The following is a 20971-nucleotide window of genomic DNA, read 5'->3' as shown; positions in this document are numbered from 1 at the left end:
TGGTTAAAGTGTGCATGTCCTGTTTTGTTTATACAACATAAGGGTGGGTGGGAGGGCCCAAGGACAATTCCATCTTGCACCTCTTTTTTCTTTTCTTTTTCTTTGCATCATGTGCTGATTGGGGAGGGTTTTTTGGAAGGGACATCCTGCGTGACACTGCAGTGCCACTCCTAGATGGGCCCGGTGTTTGTGTCGGCCACTAGGGTCGCTAATCTTACTCACACAGTCAGCTACCTCATTGCGCCTCTTTTTTTCTTTGCGTCATGTGCTGTTTGGGGAGGGTTTTTTGGAAGGGACATCCTGCGTGACACTGCAGTGCCACTCCTAGATGGGCCCGGTGTTTGTGTCGGCCACTAGGGTCGCTAATCTTACTCACACAGCTACCTCATTGCGCCTCTTTTTTTCTTTGCGTCATGTGCTGTTTGGGGAGGTTTTTTTGGAAGGGACATCCTGCGTGACACTGCAGTGCCACTCCTAGATGGGCCCGGTGTTTGTGTCGGCCACTAGGGTCGCTAATCTTACTCACACAGCTACCTCATTGCGCCTCTTTTTTTCTTTGCGTCATGTGCTGTTTGGGGAGGGTTTTTTGGAAGGGACATCCTGCGTGACACTGCAGTGCCACTCCTAGATGGGCCCGGTGTTTGTGTCGGCCACTAGGGTCGCTAATCTTACTCACACAGCTACCTCATTGCGCCTCTTTTTTTCTTTGCGTCATGTGCTGTTTGGGGAGGGTTTTTTGGAAGGGACATCCTGCGTGACACTGCAGTGCCACTCCTAGATGGGCCCGGTGTTTGTGTCGGCCACTAGGGTCGCTTATCTTACTCACACAGCGACCTCGGTGCAAATTTTAGGACTAAAAATAATATTGTGAGGTGTGAGGTATTCAGAATAGACTGAAAATGAGTGTAAATTATGGTTTTTGAGGTTAATAATACTTTGGGATCAAAATGACCCCCAAATTCTATGATTTAAGCTGTTTTTTAGTGTTTTTTGAAAAAAAACACCCGAATCCAAAACACACCCGAATCCGACAAAAAAAATTCGGTGAGGTTTTGCCAAAACGCGTTCGAACCCAAAACACGGCCGCGGAACCGAACCCAAAACCAAAACACAAAACCCGAAAAATTTCAGGCGCTCATCTCTAGTGTTAACTTTAGCACATCTACGATCAATTTTTCAGACATGCGGGGGGGGACGCCCAGCACAGGGCTAGTCCACCCCGCATGTCTGGCTCTGCTCCCCCGCAAAAGTGCAAAAGGATCACACAGCGGCGATGCATTTGCACCCGCTGAGTAGCTGCCAGCCAGCGCAGCTCCTGTGCGCTGACAGACCGCTACTAGTCGCGTCCCGGGTCGCAGCGGTGTCGTGTGGCATCACACAGCCACCGCGCCCCCCCCCCCCCCCCTCCAATGGTCCAGACATGCCTCTGTTGTCCGGACTGCGCCCCGCCAACGGTGTTCTAATGACGTTGGCATGACCCCTCCCGCCCTGCGACCGCCTCTGCCTGTCAATCAGGCAGAGGCGATCGCAGCCCAGAGATGCTATTAGCATCTCACTGGGCCCCCGGGGTGCCCAATCACTTGTATTACTCTATCACAGCCTTCAAATTTTGAAAAAAATCTAAGAAAACTCCTCTCTTATTACAGCTCATACCTACCCTTACTACCCACACTAATGCACATGGGGGTGATTAAGACTTGATCGTAGATGTGCTAAATTTAGCACATCTACGATCAGTTTCTCTGACTTGCCCAGCACAGGGCTAGTCCGCCCCGCATGTCAGGCCCTACTCCACCCCCCCCCCACCGCACGAGTTGCACAAGCATTGCACAGCGGCGATGCTTTTGCACCCGCCAAGTAGCTCCCCACCTGTACAGCCTATCTGCGCTGCCAGGCGGCTACCCACCATGTTCTGGGTCACAACGTCTGCGTTGTCCGGTCCACGTCCCACCAATGGTTTTCTATCGCCATTGCCACGCCCCCTCCCACCACATGACCACCTCTGCCTGTCAATCAGGCAGCAGTGATCATACCAGTGAGATGCGAAAGCATCTCACTGGGTCTTACTGGGTGTGCACGCGCAGTGCGGTCACTGCGCGTGCGCACTCCAGAAATGGCATCAGGCTACGATTGCTGCCGCTGCAGTGATCGGGTCTGAATTAGGCCCATTGACCACCAATCTCCACTCTTCCTCCTCTTGTGTCAGCTGTGCCTCTTCCAATCATATTATAAGATCTCATAAGCAGTACTCACCCTATGCTTTATTTTAATGTACGCATCTATATTGTCTACCTTGTACAGTACATCCCTGTTCTATGTAGGTCCTATTTTTCCCCATCCAACACTGTAATGTCTTCTAAAATCCATTATAATTACAGTATGTCAGCAATCATGCACGCAAATGCAGAATCTAACTGTAATTATTATAAATTAAGCCAGATACTCATGCTTTTAAATTGATATTGATGTGTAGCTTTTGATATTAATGTATTGTGTTACAGTAGTTGCACAAAAATGACTAGGCATGATCTTCAAAGTATCTCAATCACTGAGTTCCCTGGGTTGTGAAGAACATACTGTGACCCTGGACAATAATTTGCTGCTGTTTGCGATCAGAGAAAGAATGCTGCTTGTACTCCCCATCTGAAACCTCATATTTCTTTTTCCAGGGATGGTTTGGTCAGACGTGAAGCGTCTCTGGTATGACGGCCTGGAAGATTTTCTGGAGGAATCTCGAAATCAGCTCAGCTTTGTGATGAATTCCTTGTATCTGGCAACTTTCACTCTTAAAATAGTGGCTCATAGCAAGGTGATTATTAGACATAATGTTATGTGTATACCTTAAGGGGAAACAGTTATAGGGGGGTATGCAATTATGTTTGTTATTTTCGCCTAGGCGAAAAAGAAGGACTTTTCGCTATTTTTGGGGCGAATAGGGATTCGCTCTATTCAATAGCAGGGCTGTTTTTTCAACTAGGCGAAAAATTCAGCAGGAGTGAAAAACATGTGAATCAGCTAATTTATATGTTTTCTCACCTGAACCGGTGAAAACGCGGGCTGTTTTTGCAGATTTTGAGGCATTTTTCACCAATGTCTTTTCACTAAAAAAAAAGGTGAAAAGGCATTGGCGAAAATGCATTAAAAACAGGTGAAAACGGGCCATAATTGAATAGGCAGGGGGGCGAAATCAACAGCAAATTGCATACCCCTCATAGCCCTGCTATTGCTAAGGACAGTCACTTATTATTATTATTAATATCCTATTTATATGGTGCCACAAGAGTTCCGCAGCCCCCAATTACAGAGTATATATGCACATAATCAAAACAGGAAAACAGTGACTTACAGTTGAAGACAATAAAGGACAAGTACAGGGTGACTAAGCATAACTACATCAGTAGACGACACTGAGATAAGTTTCAAGGTGGCCGAAAACTGCAGGATTTGGGGCAGTCGAGGATTAATAAAGTAAGAAAAGGATAAGCACATGAGGGAAGAGGGCCCTACTCGTGAGAGCTTATATTCTAAAGGGGAGGGGCAGACAGACAGGGGTGACACAGCGTGGGACAGAGGGTTAGGATGAGATTTGGCTGGGTTTGATAAAGTGGGTCTTAAGAGCCCATTTGAAGTTCTGTAGAGAGATGGAGAGTCTGAGGGGGAGAGGTAGAGAATTCCAGATTAAGGGAGCAGCACGTGAAAAATCTTGGAGATAGGAGTGGGAGGAAGTAATCAGAACACAGGAGAGTCGGCGTGCATTAGTAGAGCGAAGAGGACGGGTGGAAGAGTAAAGGGAGATGAGGTCAGAGATTTACGTGGGAGAGGAGTGGGTGAGTGCTTTGTAAGTGAGTGTGAGAAGTTTGAATTGGAGTCTGAAAGGGAAGGGAAGCCAGTGAAGAGCTTGTAGGATAGGGGAGGTGGATGTACTAGTGCGTTTGGTGAGGAAAATGAGCCGGGCTGTAGCATTGAGGATAGATTGAAGTAGAGAGAGGTAATTGTCAGGAAGGCCAGTTAGGAGGAGATTACAGTAATCCAGTCTGGAAATAATCAGTGAGTGGATAATGATCTTGGTGGCATCCTGGGTGAGAAAGGGTCTGATCCTGGAAATGTTTTTGAGATGAATATGACAGGTTTGTGAGAGGTGCTGAATGTGTGGTTTGAAGGTGAGGAAGGAGTCAAGGATTACGCCAAGGGATTACGCCAAGACAGAGTACTTGGGTGCTACAGGAGATAGTCGTCCCATCAATGGATAATGAGATTGTGGGAGGTGAGGTTGTGTGGGAGGATGGGAAGATGATCAGCTCAGTCTTGGACATGTTGAGTTTAAGAAAGCGTTCGGACATCCAGGAAGAGATAGCAGAGAGACAGTTGGAGGTATGAGTGAGGAGAGTCGGGGAGAGATCAGGGGAGGAAAGGTAGATTTGAGTGTCATTAGCATAGAGGTGATATTGGAAGTTAAAAGAACTAATGAGCTCACCTAAAGAGGACGAATATTGAGAGAAAAGGAGAGGACCAAGAACAGAACTTTGGGGGACACCAACAGTTAGTGGAAGTGGAGGGGAGGTAGCATCATGAGAGGAGACAGAGAAGGAACGATCAGAGAAGTAGAGGGACAGCCAGGAGAGGGCAGTATCACGCAATCCAAGAGAGTGAAGGATTTGCAGAAGGAGAGGGTGGTCCACAATGTCAAAAGCAGCAGAGAGGTCAAGAAGAATAAGCAGAGAGTAGTGGCCCTTAGATTTGGCTGCATGAAGGTCATTACAGACTTTTGTGAGGGCAGTTTCAGTGTAGTGGAGTGCAGAGAGCGGAAACCATACTGGAATGGGTCAAGCAGTAAGTGGGAGGAAAGAAAGGCAGTGAGGCAGTTATAGACAATACGCTCAAGGAGTTTGGAGGCAAAAGGAAGGAGAGAGATGGGTCGATAGTTGGAGAGGGTGTTTTGATCAAGGGTAGTTTTTTTAAGAATAGGGGAGACAAGAGCATGCTTGAAGGCAGAGGGGACAGTGCCTGATGAGAGGGAGAGATTGAGAAGGTGGGCAAAATGGGAACAGGCAGAAGGAGAGAGGTAGCGGAGAAGGTGGGAGGGAGGGGAGGAACGGATGAAAACCATGACTTCCTCACCAGATACATGGGAGAAAAATGTCACAGTTGGTGAGAGGGAAGGGGAGTGGAGGCAAGGGATGGGTGGTGGCTGGTTGCTGCTCTGGTGGGATGTGATTCCTGACGTATGGAGTCAATCTTGGATGTAAAATAAGTGGCAAAGTCAAGAGCAGACAATGAGGATGGGAGAGGAGGTGGTGGTGGGCAGAGAAGGGAGTTGACAGTGGCAAAGAGACGCTGTGGGTTGGAAGACTGGGTGGAGATGAGAATTTTGAAGTATGATTGTTTAGCGAGGGAAAGGGCAGCACTGGATGAGAGCATAAATGGATGAGAGCATAAATTTAAAATGGAGGAAGTCTGCCTTAGAGCGTGATTTCCTCCACTGTCGCTCGGCAGTGCGTGAGCATTTTTGAAGATATCTGGTGCATTTGGTGTGCCAGGGTTGAGGTGTTGATCTGTGAGGGTAAATAGTGGTTGGTGGAGCGACAGAGTCAAGAGCAGAAGTAATAGATGCATTGTATAGGGATGTGGCTTGTTCAGGGCATGAGAGAGAGAGAGAACAGGAGACTTAAGGTGATTATGATACAGAGTGTTATGTGTGTACCTTAAGGGGAAATAGTTATAGCCCTGGTATCGCTAAGGGCATTAGATCTCATTGCCTATGTACATCTATAAACATCAGCGTGAGAGTCATGTGTGGTCAGCAGGCTGGGGATATTTTTTACTTTTCAACTATGTCAAAAACTCCTGTCATAAGGAGCCAGTCATTTAAAGTCACATGATGTCCAGATAGTACCCTTCCTTAGAGCTAAGCAAGACCATGACAGCCCTGCACTTCTTGTTTAAAGATGGTAGACCCCTTTTAAGCATCCATACACGTTTCTTGAATTATGCTGGCAGAGCCCAGTCTCACTCAGTCTACCTACAAATATTTTATGAGAGAAAATCCGAATATCATATAACTGAACATACAGGGGGCACTTCAATTGCCGACGATGATCTCACCCAGCCAAATTTGTACGACACCCGCCGCACCTTACGGCATCGGTATCTCGCTCACTACCCCATATGGTCAGAATTCCGAGTAGGGGTATTGTTAAAATAGTTATCGGGATCTGTCGGCATCCTGACTGGCACTATAGGGGCTGCCGGGATTTCGTACTTAACCTCTCTGACATTGTGCAATATATTAACGCACGACAGCCTCTTTCTCATACGTCCTAGAGGATGCTGGGGACACTTCAAGAACCATGGGGTATAGACGAGATCCACAGGAGACATGGGCACTTTAAGACTTTCAAAGGGGTGTGAACTGGCTCCTCCCTCTATGCCCCTCCTCCAGACTCCAGTTTAGAATCTGTGCCCAGGCAGACTGGATGCACACTGAGGAGCTCTACTGAGTTTCTCTGAAAATACTTTATGTTAGGTTTTTTATTTTCAGGGAGGCTGCTGGCAGCAGTCTCCCTGCTTCATGGGACTTAGGGGAGAGAAGTATGACCTACTTCCAGTGAGTTCAAAGGCTCTGCTTCTTTGGCTACAAGACACCATTAGCTCCTGAGGGTCTGATTGCTAGGTACGCCTAGATGCTCGTTCCCAGAGCCCGCCGTCACCCCCCTTGCAGAGCCAGAAGTCAGAAGACAGGTGAGTAAAAGAAGATCAGAAGACTTCAGTGATGGCTTTGAGGTACCGCACAGCAGCCGTGCTGCGCGCCATGCTCCCACATTCAGGGGCACTACAGAGGACGCGGGGGGGTGGTGCCCTGGGCAGCATATAAACCTCAAATATCTGACTGGCAAGAGCGGACTAAGTGCCAGGGCACTGTCCGGACCCCCGCCAGTGTAAAAAAGTTTAAAAAAGAGCGGGTCTGAAGCGCGCCAGTACGGGGGCGGGGCTTAGCCCTCACAGCACACTGCCCAGCGCCATTTTCTCTACACAAGGCTGCAGAGACGCTGGTCCTTCCTCAACACTGCTGTACAAGTAACCGGGTGAAAAACGGGGGGGCGGGGGCACAGTGATTTTGGTGCATTATATTAAATTATAAAAGCGCTGCAGGTCTGGGACATTGTCTGTAGTGTTTTCAGACCGGGATTAGGCGCTGGGGTGTGAGCTGGCAATATCTCCCGCTGTGTCTCTCTGACAGGCTTTACTGTAGGTCTGTCCCCTATAGGCCCAGTGTATCAGCGTGTGGTGGGTGCACGTGTGTCGGCATGTCTGAGGCGGAGTGCTCTTTCCAGGAGGAGACTATGTTAGGGACACAAAACGCTGTGGGAGTGACCCTGTCGCACCGCCGACACCGGATTGGGTGAATGTTTTGAGTGCTTTGAATGCAAATGTGGCTCTGATAAATAGGAGATTGGATAAATTGAGTCTCAGAACCAGGCTTGGAAGAAATCCATAGAGGATGTGTTGTTTCAAGTCCAGACCCCCTCGGGTCACAAAAACGTTCATTTGCCCAGCTGGCAGACACAGATACCGACACGGACACTGACTCAAGTGTCGACTATAGTGATGCCAGATTAGATCCAAAACTGGCAAAGAGCATTCAGTACATGATTGTGGCTATAAAAGATGTATTACATATCATGGAGGACACTACTGTTCCTGATACTAGGGTCTGTATGTATAAAGGGAAGAAACCTGAGGTAACATTTCCTCCCTCTCATGAACTGAACGCGCTTTGTGAAAAGGTTTGTGAAAATCCTGGCGGGAAGTTTCAGATTCCCAAAAGGATTGTAGTGGCGTATCTGTTTCCCTCTGGGGATAGGGAAAAATGGGAGTCACCCCCCATTGTGGACAAAGCTTTATCACGGCTGTCCAAAAAGGTAGCTCTTCCGTCCCCTGACACGGCAGCCCTAAAGGATCCTGCGGATCGTAGGCAGGAAAGTACATTGAAATCCATTTATATCACCACGGGTACGCTACTCAGACCAGCCATTGCATCTGCGTGGGTGAGTAGTGCTATCAAAAAATGGGCAGATAACTTGTCATCTGAAATGGATACCCTGGATAGGGATAGCATTCTTCTGACACTAGGTCATATTAGGGACGCTGCAGTCTACCTAAAGGAAGCTGCAAGAGATATTGGCCTCTTGGGATCACGGACCAATGCCATGGCAGTCTCAGCTAGGAGAGCATTGTGGATTCATCAATGGAATGCTGATGCTGACTCTAAGAAAGCTATGGAGTCTCTACCGTATAAAGGTGGTGTATTGTTTGGTGACGGCCTCGCTGAGTTGGTATCTACGGCTACCGCGGGTAAGTCATCATTTTTACCTTATGTGCCTGCACCACAAAAGAAAGCACACTATCAGATGCAGTCCTTTTGGCCCAATAAATACAGAAAAGGCCGAGGGTCTTCCTTCCTTGCTACTAGAGGAAAGGGAAAGGGTAAGCGATCACCAGCCGTGGCCGGTTCCCAGGAGCAGAAGTCCTCCCCGGCTTCTGCCAAGTCCACCGCATGACGCTGGGGCTCCTCTGCAGGAGTCCGCACCAGTGGTGGGGGCACGTCTCAAGCTCTTCAGTCAGTTCTGGGCTCGTTCGGGCCTGGAACCATGGGTTTTAGAAATAGTGTCCTAAGGGTACAAACTGGAGTTTCAAAATGTCCCCCCTCACCGATTTTTCTAATCTGCCTTACCGGCTTCTCTTCCAGACAGGGAAGTGGTATGCGCTGCAATACAAAAATTGTGTCACAATCAAGTCATTGTCAGGGTTCCCCCATCACAACAGGGAGAAGGCTTTTATTCGAGCCTGTTCGTGGTCCCGAAGCCGGACGGCTCAGTCAGACCAATCCTGAACCTCAAATCCCTCAATTTCTACCTGAGAAGATTCAAATTCAAGATGGAATCTCTCCGGGCTGTGATCTCCAGTCTGGAGGAGGGGGATTTTATGGTGTTGGTAGACATAAAGGATGCCTACTTACATGTTCCCATTTATCCTCCACATCAGGTTTACCTGATGTTTGCTGTTCAGGATTGTTATTACCAATTTCAGTCGTTGCCGTTTGGTCTGTCCACTGCTCCGAGGGTTTTCACAAAAGTAATGTCCGAAATGATGGTTCTCCTGCGCAAACAAGGAGTCACAATTATCCCGTACTTGGACGATCTCCTGATAAAGGCAAGATCCAGGGACCAATTACTGCAGAACATTACGCTCTCTCTGACAATTCTGCAGCAACATGGTTGGCTCCTAAACTTGCCAAAATCGCAGTTGGTTCCGACGAGACGGCTGTCGTTTTTGGGAATGATTCTGGACACAGAATTACAGAGAGTTTTTCTTCCAGTGGAAAAGGCTCTGGAAATTCTGAACCTGATCAAACTAATTCTGAAACCAGCAAGAGTATCGATCCACCAATGCACTCGGTTGCTGGGGAAGATGGTGGCGGCCTACGAGGCCATTCAGTTTGGCAGATTCCATGCCATAGTGTTTCAGTGGGACCTATTGGACAAGTGGTCCAGTACCCATCTGCACATGCACCGAAGGATAACCCTGTCCTCCAAGACCAGAATCTCACTCCTGTGGTGGCTGCACAGCTTTCACCTCCTAGAGGGACGCAGGTTCGGGGTCCAGGACTGGATCGTAGTGACCACGGATGCGAGTCTCCGAGGCTGGGAAGCAGTCACGCAGGGGGAAAGCTTCCAGGGAAGATGGTCAAGCCAGGAAATGTGTCTACACATAAACGTTCTGGAGTTAAGGACCATTCACAACGGCCTTCTGCAAGTGGTAAATCTTCGCAATCGACCCATCTTGATTCAGTCGGACAACATAACAGCAGTGGCGTACATAAACCGCCAGGGTGGAACAAGGAGCAGAGCGGCAATGGCAGAGGCCACAAAGGTGCTCCGTTGGGCGAGAAGACATACCAGCACTCTGTCAGCGATTTTCATTCTACGAGTGGACAACTGGGAAGCAGACTTCCTCAGCAGACACGATCTCCATCCAGGAGAGTGGGGTCTTCATCAAGAGGTCTTTGCAGAAGTGACAAGTCTTTGGGGAATTCCTCAAATAGACATGATGGCGTCTCGCCTCAACAAGAAACTTCAGAGATATTGTTCCAGGTCGAGAGACCCTCAAGCAATAGCAGTGGACGCCCTAGTGACACCGTGGGTGTTTCGGTCGGTGTACGTGTTTCCTCCGCTTCCACTCATTCCAAAAGTGATAAAGATCATAAGGAGAACAAAGGTTCAAGCGATCCTCATTGTTCTAGATTGGCCAAGGAGGGCTTGGTATCCAGATCTTCAGGAATTACTCATAGGAGATCCCTGGCCTCTTCCTCTGAGGGAGGATCTATTACGGCAGGGGCCGTGCGTGTTCCAAGACTTACCGCGACTTCGTTTGACGGCTTGGAGGTTGAACGCCGGATCCTAGCCCGAAAGGGTATTCCCAAGGAAGTCATCCCCACTCTTATTCAGGCCAGGAAAGGAGTAACGTCTAAACATTACCACCGTATTTGGAGAAAATACGTGTCTTGGTGTGAATCCCAGAAAGCTCCTACGGAAGAATTTCAGTTAGGACGTTTTCTCCATTTTCTACAAGCCGGTGTGGATGCGGGCCTAAAGTTGGGCTCAATTAAAGTTCAAATTTCGGCTTTATCGGTTTTCTTCCAAAAACAATTGGCCTCCTTTCCAGAAGTTCAGACTTTCGTGAAAGGCGTATTGCACATCCAACCTCCCTTTGTGCCCCCTGTGGCACCATGGGATCTTAACGTGGTGTTGCAGTTCCTTCAATCTCATTGGTTTGAACCTTTACAGGAGGTAGAGTTGAAATTCCTTACTTGGAAAGTGGTCATGCTGTTGGCCTTGGCATCCGCTAGGCGGGTGTCTGAATTTGCGGCCTTGTCTCACAAGAGCCCTTATTTGATCTTCCATGAAGATAGAGCAGAATTGAGGACTCGTCAGCAGTTTCTGCCGAAAGTGGTTTCATCGTTCCACTTGAACCAGCCTATTGTTGTGACAGTGGCTACTGACGCCTTGCTGGAATCAAAGCTTCTCAATGTAGTAAGAGCTCTGAAAATTTATGTCGGCCGAACGGCTCAGTTTAGGAAAACAGAGGCTCTGTTTGTCCTATATGCTCACAATAAAATTGGGGCTCCTGCTTCCAAGCAGACTATTGCGCGCTGGATCTGTCATACGATTCAGCAGGCCCATTCAACGGCTGGATTGCAGTTACCGAAATCGGTGAAGGCCCATTCTACCAGAAAGGTGGGCTCATCCTGGGCGGCTGCCCGAGGGGTCTCGGCTTTACAACTTTGCCGAGCGGCTACATGGTCGGGTTCAAACACATTTGCTAAGTTCTACAAGTTTGATACCCTGGTTGATGAGGACCTCATGTTTGGTCAGTCGGTGCTGCAGAGTCTTTCGCACTCTCCCGCCCGTTCTAGAGCTTTGGTATAAACCCCATGGTTCTTGAAGTGTCCCCAGCATCCTCTAGGACGTATGAGAAAATAGGATTTTAATACCTACCGGTAAATCCTTTTCTCTTAGTCCGTAGAGGATGCTGGGCGCCCGTCCCAGTGCGTACTGTATCTGCAGTTATTAGTTATGGTTATACACCTGTTGTGATACGTTTATGTTCAGCCTGTTGCTGGTGTTGTTCATGCTGGTTACTTGCGTTGTTGAATGCCATGTTGTACGGCGTGCTTGAGGTGTGAGCTGGTATGTATCTCACCTTAGTTTAACAATAAATCCTTTTCCTCTAAATGTCCGTCTCCCTGGGCACAGTTCCTATAACTGGAGTCTGGAGGAGGGGCATAGAGGGAGGAGCCAGTTCACACCCCTTTGAAAGTCTTAAAGTGCCCATGTCTCCTGTGGATCCCGTCTATACCCCATGGTTCTTGAAGTGTCCCCAGCATCCTCTATGGACTAAGAGAAAAGGATTTACCGGTAGGTATTAAAATCCTATTTTTTTGGTTGTTGCTTGAAACAATTAGTTGTTTCAGCTGCTGCTATTTACAGAACTGTGAGTCTCTAAAGCAAAGATGAATAACTATTAAGAAGACTGCTGGTGGTAGCTTAATATATTTTTTAATATTTGAAAATATTGAGTCTTCTCATGCTTAGGGTCAGTGGTACTTCTTCGGTCTCAAGAACTGATCGCAGCAGCAAATTTGTTAGCTAATGGGCAAAACAATGGGGGTCATTCAGACCAGATTGCACGCTAGCTTTTTTTGCAGCGGTGCAATCGGGACTGAACTGCACATGCGTATGCACTGCAATGCGCAGGCTCGTTGGCCGCTGGTGACGGGGATCGCCGGACAGCGTTGGATTTTATGAAGAAAGCGATCGCACCGGCGATCGCAAGAAGATTGACAGGAAGAGGCTGTTTGCGGGTGTCAACTGACCGTTTCTTGGGAGTGTCCGAAAAAATGCAGGCGTGCCCGGCCGTTTGGAGGGAGGGTTTCTGACGTCAGCACCTGGCTGGATCATCACAGCTGCTGAGTAAGTCCTGAGCTGTGCAGAGACTGCACAAACTTTTGTTTGTGCAGCTCTCTGCAGAAGCGATTGCACCACTGCACAACAACTACCCCCTCCCCCTGTAGGCGGCAATTACCTGATCGCATCACTGCAAAAAAAAACGCCTGCGTGCGATCAGGTCTGAATCACCCCCCCCCATGTGCACTGCAGGGAGGGGGGGGGCAGATATAACATGCGCAGAGAGAGTTAGAATTGGGTGGGTTATATTGTTTCTGTGCAGGGTAAATACTGGCTGCTTTATTTATACACTGCAATTTAGATTTCAGTTTGAACACCCCCCACCTCTCTGCACATGTTATATCTGCCCCCCCTGCAGCGCACATGGTTTTGCCCATTAGCTAACAAATTTGCTGCTGCGATCAGGTCTGAATTAGGCCAGTAGGTCTGTCTGTCTGTAATAGATACTCGAGCCTCTCCTGTGTGCCAGCTTTTTGACCCAATAACTGCACATTATGTCGTAGTGCTGTACCCCAAACACAAGCTCCTCTCATCCAAGCTTATGGGAGCGGTGATGAATAAAGCATTAGGAGATATAGAGCCTGTGTCAGAGCTGCATGCAAACTGTACATGTAGTTGAACTATTTATTGCAACTGTGCAAAATCCCCCCCCCCACAAAAACAAAAACTCCTACAGCGCACCCATCACACAGTGCACGCACGGAGGCGCTGTTACAACCAAGATCCATGGCATTGGTAATGTTGTGGAGAAGTGCTGGCTGCTCCTGGGCGGTGACTTGGGGGTGGCCAGAAATGCACGCACACATGGTCCGATCAGTGGGTGTGTTATGGGAGTGTCGGGGGCGTGCCAGTGAAAGTTACTGCGTACTCAGATACACCGCGACAGGAATAGGAGGCCATAGTCAGACGGAGACTCTGCACCTGCCATGGGGCTGGTTCAAGTTTAGATGGTGCAACTAATAGTGCATAAGGACACACCAAATCAGTATTACTGCGTGCACAGATGCTGACAGTGGGCCTCTCAGTCCTTGCACATTCAGCATTTACATAAAGTCACAGATCGGTGACTGCCAATAGATGCTGCTGCGAGCATTTCTGCATCCACCTTTGAATCAGGCCCATAGTGGCTAATATTTTCAGTTTCACAGTAACCTCAGATCAGCAATGGATGGGAGTCCTCATGTAAATCTGAATGCTGGTCTCCTAAGCACTCCTCTGTGATAATTACCAGTCTCCAAAGTAATTCTAAATAGTTTCTCCGGTAATCTAGTTTCATCAGAGAATCCCGCTGACTGATGAGTTCAACAGCTTTAAAAGATCACCAAGTGATAAACTTTGTTTTCTCTGTCTTTTTGATAGTTTCACCGTATTGCGGAAAGGAAGGACTGGGACGCTTGCCATCCCACACTGGTGGCCGAGGGTCTTTTTGCTTTTAGCAATGTGCTCAGTTACCTCCGTCTATTTTTCATGTACACGACCAGTTCTATCCTGGGCCCTTTGCAGGTAACTCCTGTGCAGACATACTGTATTTGTTAATCAGTTGCAACAAAGGCTTTTAAACACACGGTGGCAGTAAAGAGGCCGACTGTTTATCTTTTAGAATTGTGTGGGGAGAATTTCTGTGTGTTGGATGTTGATCACTTCCTGTTAATATAATAGTAAGACAATTTAAAATCAGTTGGGGTATTATTTTCCTTATACCATTAGTTTATAGACCTATGCAATGTAATTAGTTTGCTTTGCACTATGTTTAATACTCCAACATCACAAGGGAAAATAGATTATTAGTATCTTTTCAGCTATGTTTCCTTTCACCTCACCTCGCTTTCTTGGCATAGAAAAGGTACATTTCTGTGTAGTTTATAGGAACAAGGTAAGAACATATGAAATAAAATATACAGGTCTAGGCCAGGTACATATTTTTCTCCGATTATGTATTCTGATGCTCTATAATGTGGTGGCTTGCTTGCTCGTCAGTGCACTAACAGAAAAACAGATTTATTGATTAAAATCCCAATTTGATTTATTTGTAATATTGTAGAAGTTACTTTAAAACATGGTGCAAAGATCTTAGATGTGCTGCAGCCTACAGTATGCAATCAGATGGCTTGTAGTCTATTGTGGTCAGCAGTGCCAGATTAAGGTCCTCATGGGCCTGGAGCTGACAAACAGTAAAGGCCTAGTGTGTGCCGCGGCAGGTATGAAAAGCGCTGTGGTGGTATGACTAGTGATGTGTGGGCATGGTCTATATAGGGGGGGTATGGCCTGTGTCACGGTTTCTCCATATTTATATTAGTGTTCATCCTGCATACCTAGCCATTGCAATAAATTAAATTTCTCTAACGTCCTAGTGGATGCTGGGGACTCCGTCAGGACCATGGGGAATAGCGGCTCCGCAGGAGACAGGGCACAAAAAGTAAGCTTTTAGGATCACATGGTGTGTACTGGCTCCTCCCCCCATGACCCTCCTCCAAGCCTCTGTTAGGTTTTTGTGCCCGTCCGAGCAGGGTGCAATCTAGGTGGCTCTCTTAAAGAGTTGCTTAGAAAAAGTTTTTAGGTTCTTTATTTTCAGTGAGTCCTGCTGGCAACAGGCTCACTGCTACGAGGGACTTAGGGGAGAGAAGTGAACTCACCTGCGTGCAGGATGGATTGGCTTCTTAGGCTACTGGACACCATTAGCTCCAGAGGGAGTCGGAACACAGGTCTCGCCCTGGGGTTCGTCCCGGAGCCGCGCCGCCGACCCCCCTTACAGATGCTGAAGATTGAAGAGGTCCGGAACCAGGCGGCAGAAGACCTTCAGTCTTCATCAGGTAGCGCACAGCACTGCAGCTGTGCGCCATTGTTGTCAGCACACTTCACACAGCGGTCACGGAGGGTGCAGGGCGCGGGGGGGGGGGCGCCCTGGGCAGCAATGTATAATACCTGTATGGCGAAAAATACATCACATATAGCCCTTGAGGCTATATGGATGTATTTAACCCCTGCCAGATATCACAAACTCCGGAGAAGAAGCCCGCCGAAAAGGGGGCGGGGCCTATTCTCCTCAGCACACAGCGCCATTTTCCCTCACAGAAATGCTGGTGGGAAGGCTCCCATGCTCTCCCCTGCACTGCACTACAGAAACAGGGTTAAAACAGAGAGGGGGGGCACTGATTTGGCGATATGAATATATATTAAAATGCTATAAGGGAGGAACACTTATATAAAGGTTGTCCCTGTATAATTATAGCGTTTTGGTGTGTGCTGGCAAACTCTCCCTCTGTCTCCCCAAAGGGCTAGTGGGTCCTGTCCTCTATCAGAGCATTCCCTATGTGTGTGCTGTATGTCGGTACGTGTGTGTCGACATGTATGAGGAAAATGTTGGTGAGGAGGCGGAGCAAATTGCCTGTAATGGTGATGTCACTCTCTAGGGAGTCGACACCGGAATGGATGGCTTATTTATGGAATTACGTGATAATGTCAACACGCTGCAAGCCGGTTGACGACATGAGACGGCCGGCGAACAAATTAGTACCTCTCCAGGCGTCTCAAACACCGTCAGGGGCTGTAAAACGCCCATTTACCTCAGTCGGTCGACACAGACCCAGACACGGACACTGATTTCAGTGTCGACGGTGAAGAAACAAACGTATTTTCCTTTAGGGCCACACGTTAAGGGCAATGAAGGAGGTGTTACATATTTCTGATACTACAAGTACCACAAAAAAGGGTATTATGTGGGATGTGAAAAAACTACCTGTAGTTTTTCCTGAATCAGATAAATTAAATGAAGTGTGATGATGCGTGGGTTTCCCCCGATAGAAAATTATTGGCGGTATACCCTTTCCCGCCAGAAGTTAGGGCGCGTTGGGAAACACCCCTTAGGGTGGATAAGGCGCTCACATGCTTATCAGAACAAGTGGCGGTACCATCTACAGATAGGGCCGTACTTAAGGAGCCAGCTGATAGGAGGCTGGAAAATATCCTAAAAAGTATACACACACATGCTGGTGTTATACTGCGACCAGCGATTGCCTCAGCCTGGATGTGCAGAGCTGAGGTGGCTTGGTCGGATTCCCTGACTAAAAATATTGATACCCTTGACAGGGACAGTATTTTATTGACTATAGAGCATTTAAAGGATGCATTTCTATATATGCGAGATGCGCAGAGGGATATTTGCACTCTGGCATCAAGAGTAAATGCGATGTCCATATCTGCAAGAAGATGTTTATGGACACGACAGTGGTCAGGTGATGCAGATTCCAAACGGCACAAAGATGTATTGCCGTATAAAGGGGAGGAATTATTTGGGGTCGGTCCATGGGACCTGGTGGCCACGGCAACTGCTGGAAAATCCACCGTTTTTTACCCTAAGTCACATCTCTGCAGAAAAAGACACCGTCTTTTCAGCCTCAGTCCTTTCGTCCCTATAAGAGTCATATCTGCCCAGGGATAGAGGAAAGGGAAGAAGACTGCAGCAGGCAGCCCATTCCCAGGAACAGAAGCCCTCCACCGCTTCTACCAAGTTCTCAGCATGACGCTGGGACCGTACAGGACCCCTGGATCCTACAAGTAGTATCCAAGGGGTACAGATTGGAATGTCGAGACGTTTCCCCCTCGCAGGTTCCTGTAGTCTGCTGTACCAATGTCTCCCTCCGACAGGGAGGCAGTATTGAAAACAATTCACAAGCTGTATTCCCAGCAGGTGATAATAAAATTACCCCTCCTACAACAAGGAAAGGGGTATTATTCCACACTATATGGTGGTACTGAAGCCAGAAGGCTAGGTGAGACCTATTCTAAATCTGAAATATTTGAACACTTACAAAGGTTCAAATCCAGATGCAGTCACTCAGAGCAGTGATAGCGAACCGGGAAGAAGGGGACTATATGGTGTCCCGGGACATCAGGGATGCTTACCTCCATGTCCCAAAATTTGCCTTTCTCACCAAGGGTACCTCAGGTTCGTGGTACAGAACTGTCACTATCAGTTTCAGACGATGCCGTTGGATTGTCCAAGGCACCCCGGGTCCTTACCAAGGTAATGACCGAAATGAGGATTCGTCTTCAAAGAAAATGGACGACCTCCTGATAAGAACAAGGTCCAGAGAACAGTCGGAGGTCGGAGTAGCACTATCTCAAGTAGTTCTACGACAGCACGGGTGGATTCTAAATATTCCAAAACCGCAGTTGTTCCGACGACACGTCTGCTGGTCCTAGGGATGATTCTGGACACAGTCCAGAAAAAGGTGTTTCTCCCAGAGGAGAAAGCCAGGGAGTTATCCGAGCTAATCGGGATCCTCCTAACACCAGGAAAAGTGTCAGTGCATCATTGCACAAGAGTCCTGGTAAAAATGGTGGCTTATTACGAAGCGATTCCATTCGGCAGATTTCACGCAAGAACTCTTCAGTGGGATCTGCTGGACAAATGGTCCGGATCGCATCTTCAGATGCATCAGCGGATAACCCTATATCCAAGGACAAGGGTGTCTCTCCTGTGGTGATTACAGAGTGCTCATCTTCTAGAGGGCCGCAGATTCGGCATTCAGGATTGGATGCTGGTGACCACGGAGGCCAGCCTGAGAGGCTGGGGAGCAGTCACACAGGGAAAAAATTTCCAGGGAGTGTGATCAAGTCTGGAGAATTCTCTCCACATAAATATACTGGAGCTAAGAGCAAATTTATAATGCTCTAAGCTTAGCAAGACCTCTGCTTCAAGGTCAGCCGGTATTGATCCAGTGGGATAACATCACGGCAGTCGCCCACGTAAACAGAAACGGCGGCACAAGAAGCAGGAGGGCAGTGGCAAAACTGCAAGGATTTTTCGCTAGGCGGAAAATCATGTGATAGCACTGTCAGCAGTGTTCATTCCGGGAGTGGACGACTGGGAAGCAGACTTCCTCAGCAGGCACGACCTCCACCCGGGAGAGTGGGAACTTCATCGGGAAGTTTTCCGCATGATTGTGAACCGTTGGGAAAGACCAAAGGTGGACATGATGGCGTCCCGCCCGAACAAAAAACGGGACAGGTATTGCGCCAGGTCACGAGACCTTCAGGCGATAGCTGTGGACGTCCTGGTAACACCGTGGGTGTAACAGTCGGTGTATGTGTTCCCTCCTCTGCTTCTCATAACCAAGGTAATGAGAATTATAAGACGTAGAGGAGTAAGAACTATACTCGTGGCTCCGGATTGGCCAAGAGGGACTTGGTACCCGGAACTTCAAGAGATGCTCACAGAGGACTAATGGCCTCGGGAGCTAAGAAGGGACTTGCTTCAGCAAGTACCATGTCTGTTCCAAGACTTACCGCGGCTGCGTTTGACGGCAGGGCGGTTGAACGCCGGATCCTAAGGGAAAAGGCATTTCGGAAGAGGTCATACCTACCCTGGTCAAAGCCAGGAAGGAGGTGACCGCACAACGTTATCACCACATGTGGTGAAAATATGTTGCATGGGTGAGGCCAGGAAGGCCCCACGAAGAAATTTCAACTAGGTCGATTTCTGCACTTCCTGCAAACAGGAGTGTCTATGAGCCTCAAATTGGGGTCCATTAAGGTTCAAGTTTCGGCCCTGTAGATTTTCTTCCAGAAAGAATTGGCTTCGGTTCCTGAAGTCCAGACGTTTGTCAAGGGAGTATTGCATATACAGCCCCTTTTGTGCCTCCAGTGGCACCGTGGGATCTCAACGTAGTGTTGGGATTCCTCAAATCATATTGGTTTGAACCGCTCAAATCTGTGGATTTGAAATATCTCACATGGAAAGTGACCATGCTGTTGGCCCTGGCCTCGGCCAGGCGATTGTCAGAATTGGCGGCTTTGTCTTACAAAAGCCCATATTTAATTTTCCATTCGGACAGGGCAGAACTGAGGACTTGTCCCCAGTTTCTTCCTAAGGTGGTGTCAGCGTTTCACCTGAAACAACCTATTGTGGTGCCTGCGGCTACTAGGGACTTGGAGGACTCCAAGTTACTAGACGTTGTCAGGGCCCTGAAAATATATATATATATATATATATATATATATAATTCCAGGACGGCTGGAGTCAGAAAGTCTGACTTGCTGTTTATATTGTATGCACCCAAAAAGCTGGGTGCTCCTGCTTCTAAGCAGACTATTGCTCGTTGGATTTGTAGTACAATTCAGCTTGCACATTCTGTGGCAGGCCTACCACAGCCAAAATCTGTAAATGCCCATTCCACAAGGAAGGTGGGCTCATCTTGGGCGGCTGCCCGAGGGGTCTCGGCTTTACAACTTTGCCGAGCAGCTACGTGGTCAGGGGGGAACACGTTTGTAAAATTCTACAAATTTGATACCCTGGCTGAGGAGGACCTGGAGTTTCTCTCATTCGGTGCTGCAGAGTCATCCGCACTCTCCCGCCCGTTTGGGAGCTTTGGTATAATCCCCATGGTCCTGACGGAGTCCCCAGCATCCACTAGGACGTTAGAGAAAATAAGATTTTACTTACCGATAAATCTATTTCTCGTAGTCCGTAGTGGATGCTGGGCGCCCATCCCAAGTGCGGATTGTCTGCATTACTTGTACATAATTATTGTTACAAAAATCGGGTTGTTATTGTTGTGGGCCATCTTTTCAGAGGCTCCTTCGTTGTTATCATACTGTTAACTGGGTTCAAATCACAGGTTGTACGGTGTGATTGGTGTGGCTGGTATGAGTCTTACCCGGGATTCAAGATCCTTCCTTATTGTGTACGCTCGTCCGGGCACAGTACCTAACTGAGGCTTGGAGGAGGGTCATGGGGGGAGGAGCCAGTACACACCATGTGATCCTAAAAGCTTACTTTTTGTGCCCTGTCTCCTGCGGAGCCGCTATTCCCCATGGTCCTGACGGAGTCCCCAGCATCCACTACGGACTACGAGAAATAGATTTATCGGTAAGTAAAATCTTATTTAATAATGCAGAGATCATTACAGTGACCACCATAAAATACAGATAGCATTGCACTGGCAGCCATATAATACAGAGAGCATTGAAGTGAATGCCATATAATACATAGTGCTTTACAGTGACTACTAGATAATCTAGAGAGCATTACAGTGACATTCATAATATACAGAGAGCATCAGCGGCCGTTGATAAAACAGAGAGCACCGTAGTGTCTGTCATGTTATATACCAAGCATCCAATTGACCACCACACAATACAAAGAACATTGTAAACCAATATAAAATAGACAACTCCAACTACCACCATAAAATACAGAAGACATCACAGCCACACACCATGGCTTCTGGAATTTAAAAAAAATCAGACAGCAAGAAAATATTTCTATGGTATTGATAAAGCTGAATATTTATCTTATATAAAACCCTTTATGAGGTCTAAGAACACTGTACGCTATTCACGTATGGAGTACCGTAAGGGTACGCTCGTTGCGTAGCAATCGCTTAGCCGTAGTCGAGACGCTCAAGCGTCACGTTCGCTCACGGCCAAGAGATCACAGGCAGGCA

General features: G+C 47.9%; 1 protein-coding gene across 3 annotated transcripts in view; it reads left to right on the top strand.

Annotated features, from left to right (window-relative positions):
* Window positions 1-20971, top strand: part of TRPC1 (transient receptor potential cation channel subfamily C member 1) — a 394953-nt gene that overhangs the window by 261811 nt on the left and 112171 nt on the right. For all 3 annotated transcript variants that reach the window (XM_063915992.1, XM_063915990.1, XM_063915991.1), the window contains 2 exons: window positions 2670-2809; window positions 13884-14027. In XM_063915992.1, the coding sequence (XP_063772062.1) occupies window positions 2670-2809; window positions 13884-14027 (284 nt within the window). The remainder of the gene's footprint in view (window positions 1-2669; window positions 2810-13883; window positions 14028-20971) is intronic.

Source organism: Pseudophryne corroboree, chromosome 4 (genome assembly GCF_028390025.1).
Source record: "Pseudophryne corroboree isolate aPseCor3 chromosome 4, aPseCor3.hap2, whole genome shotgun sequence".
Classification (NCBI taxonomy): Eukaryota; Metazoa; Chordata; class Amphibia; order Anura; family Myobatrachidae; genus Pseudophryne; species Pseudophryne corroboree.
Note: the sequence above shows the minus strand (reverse complement) of the source record. Positions and strands in the feature narration are given on the sequence as shown.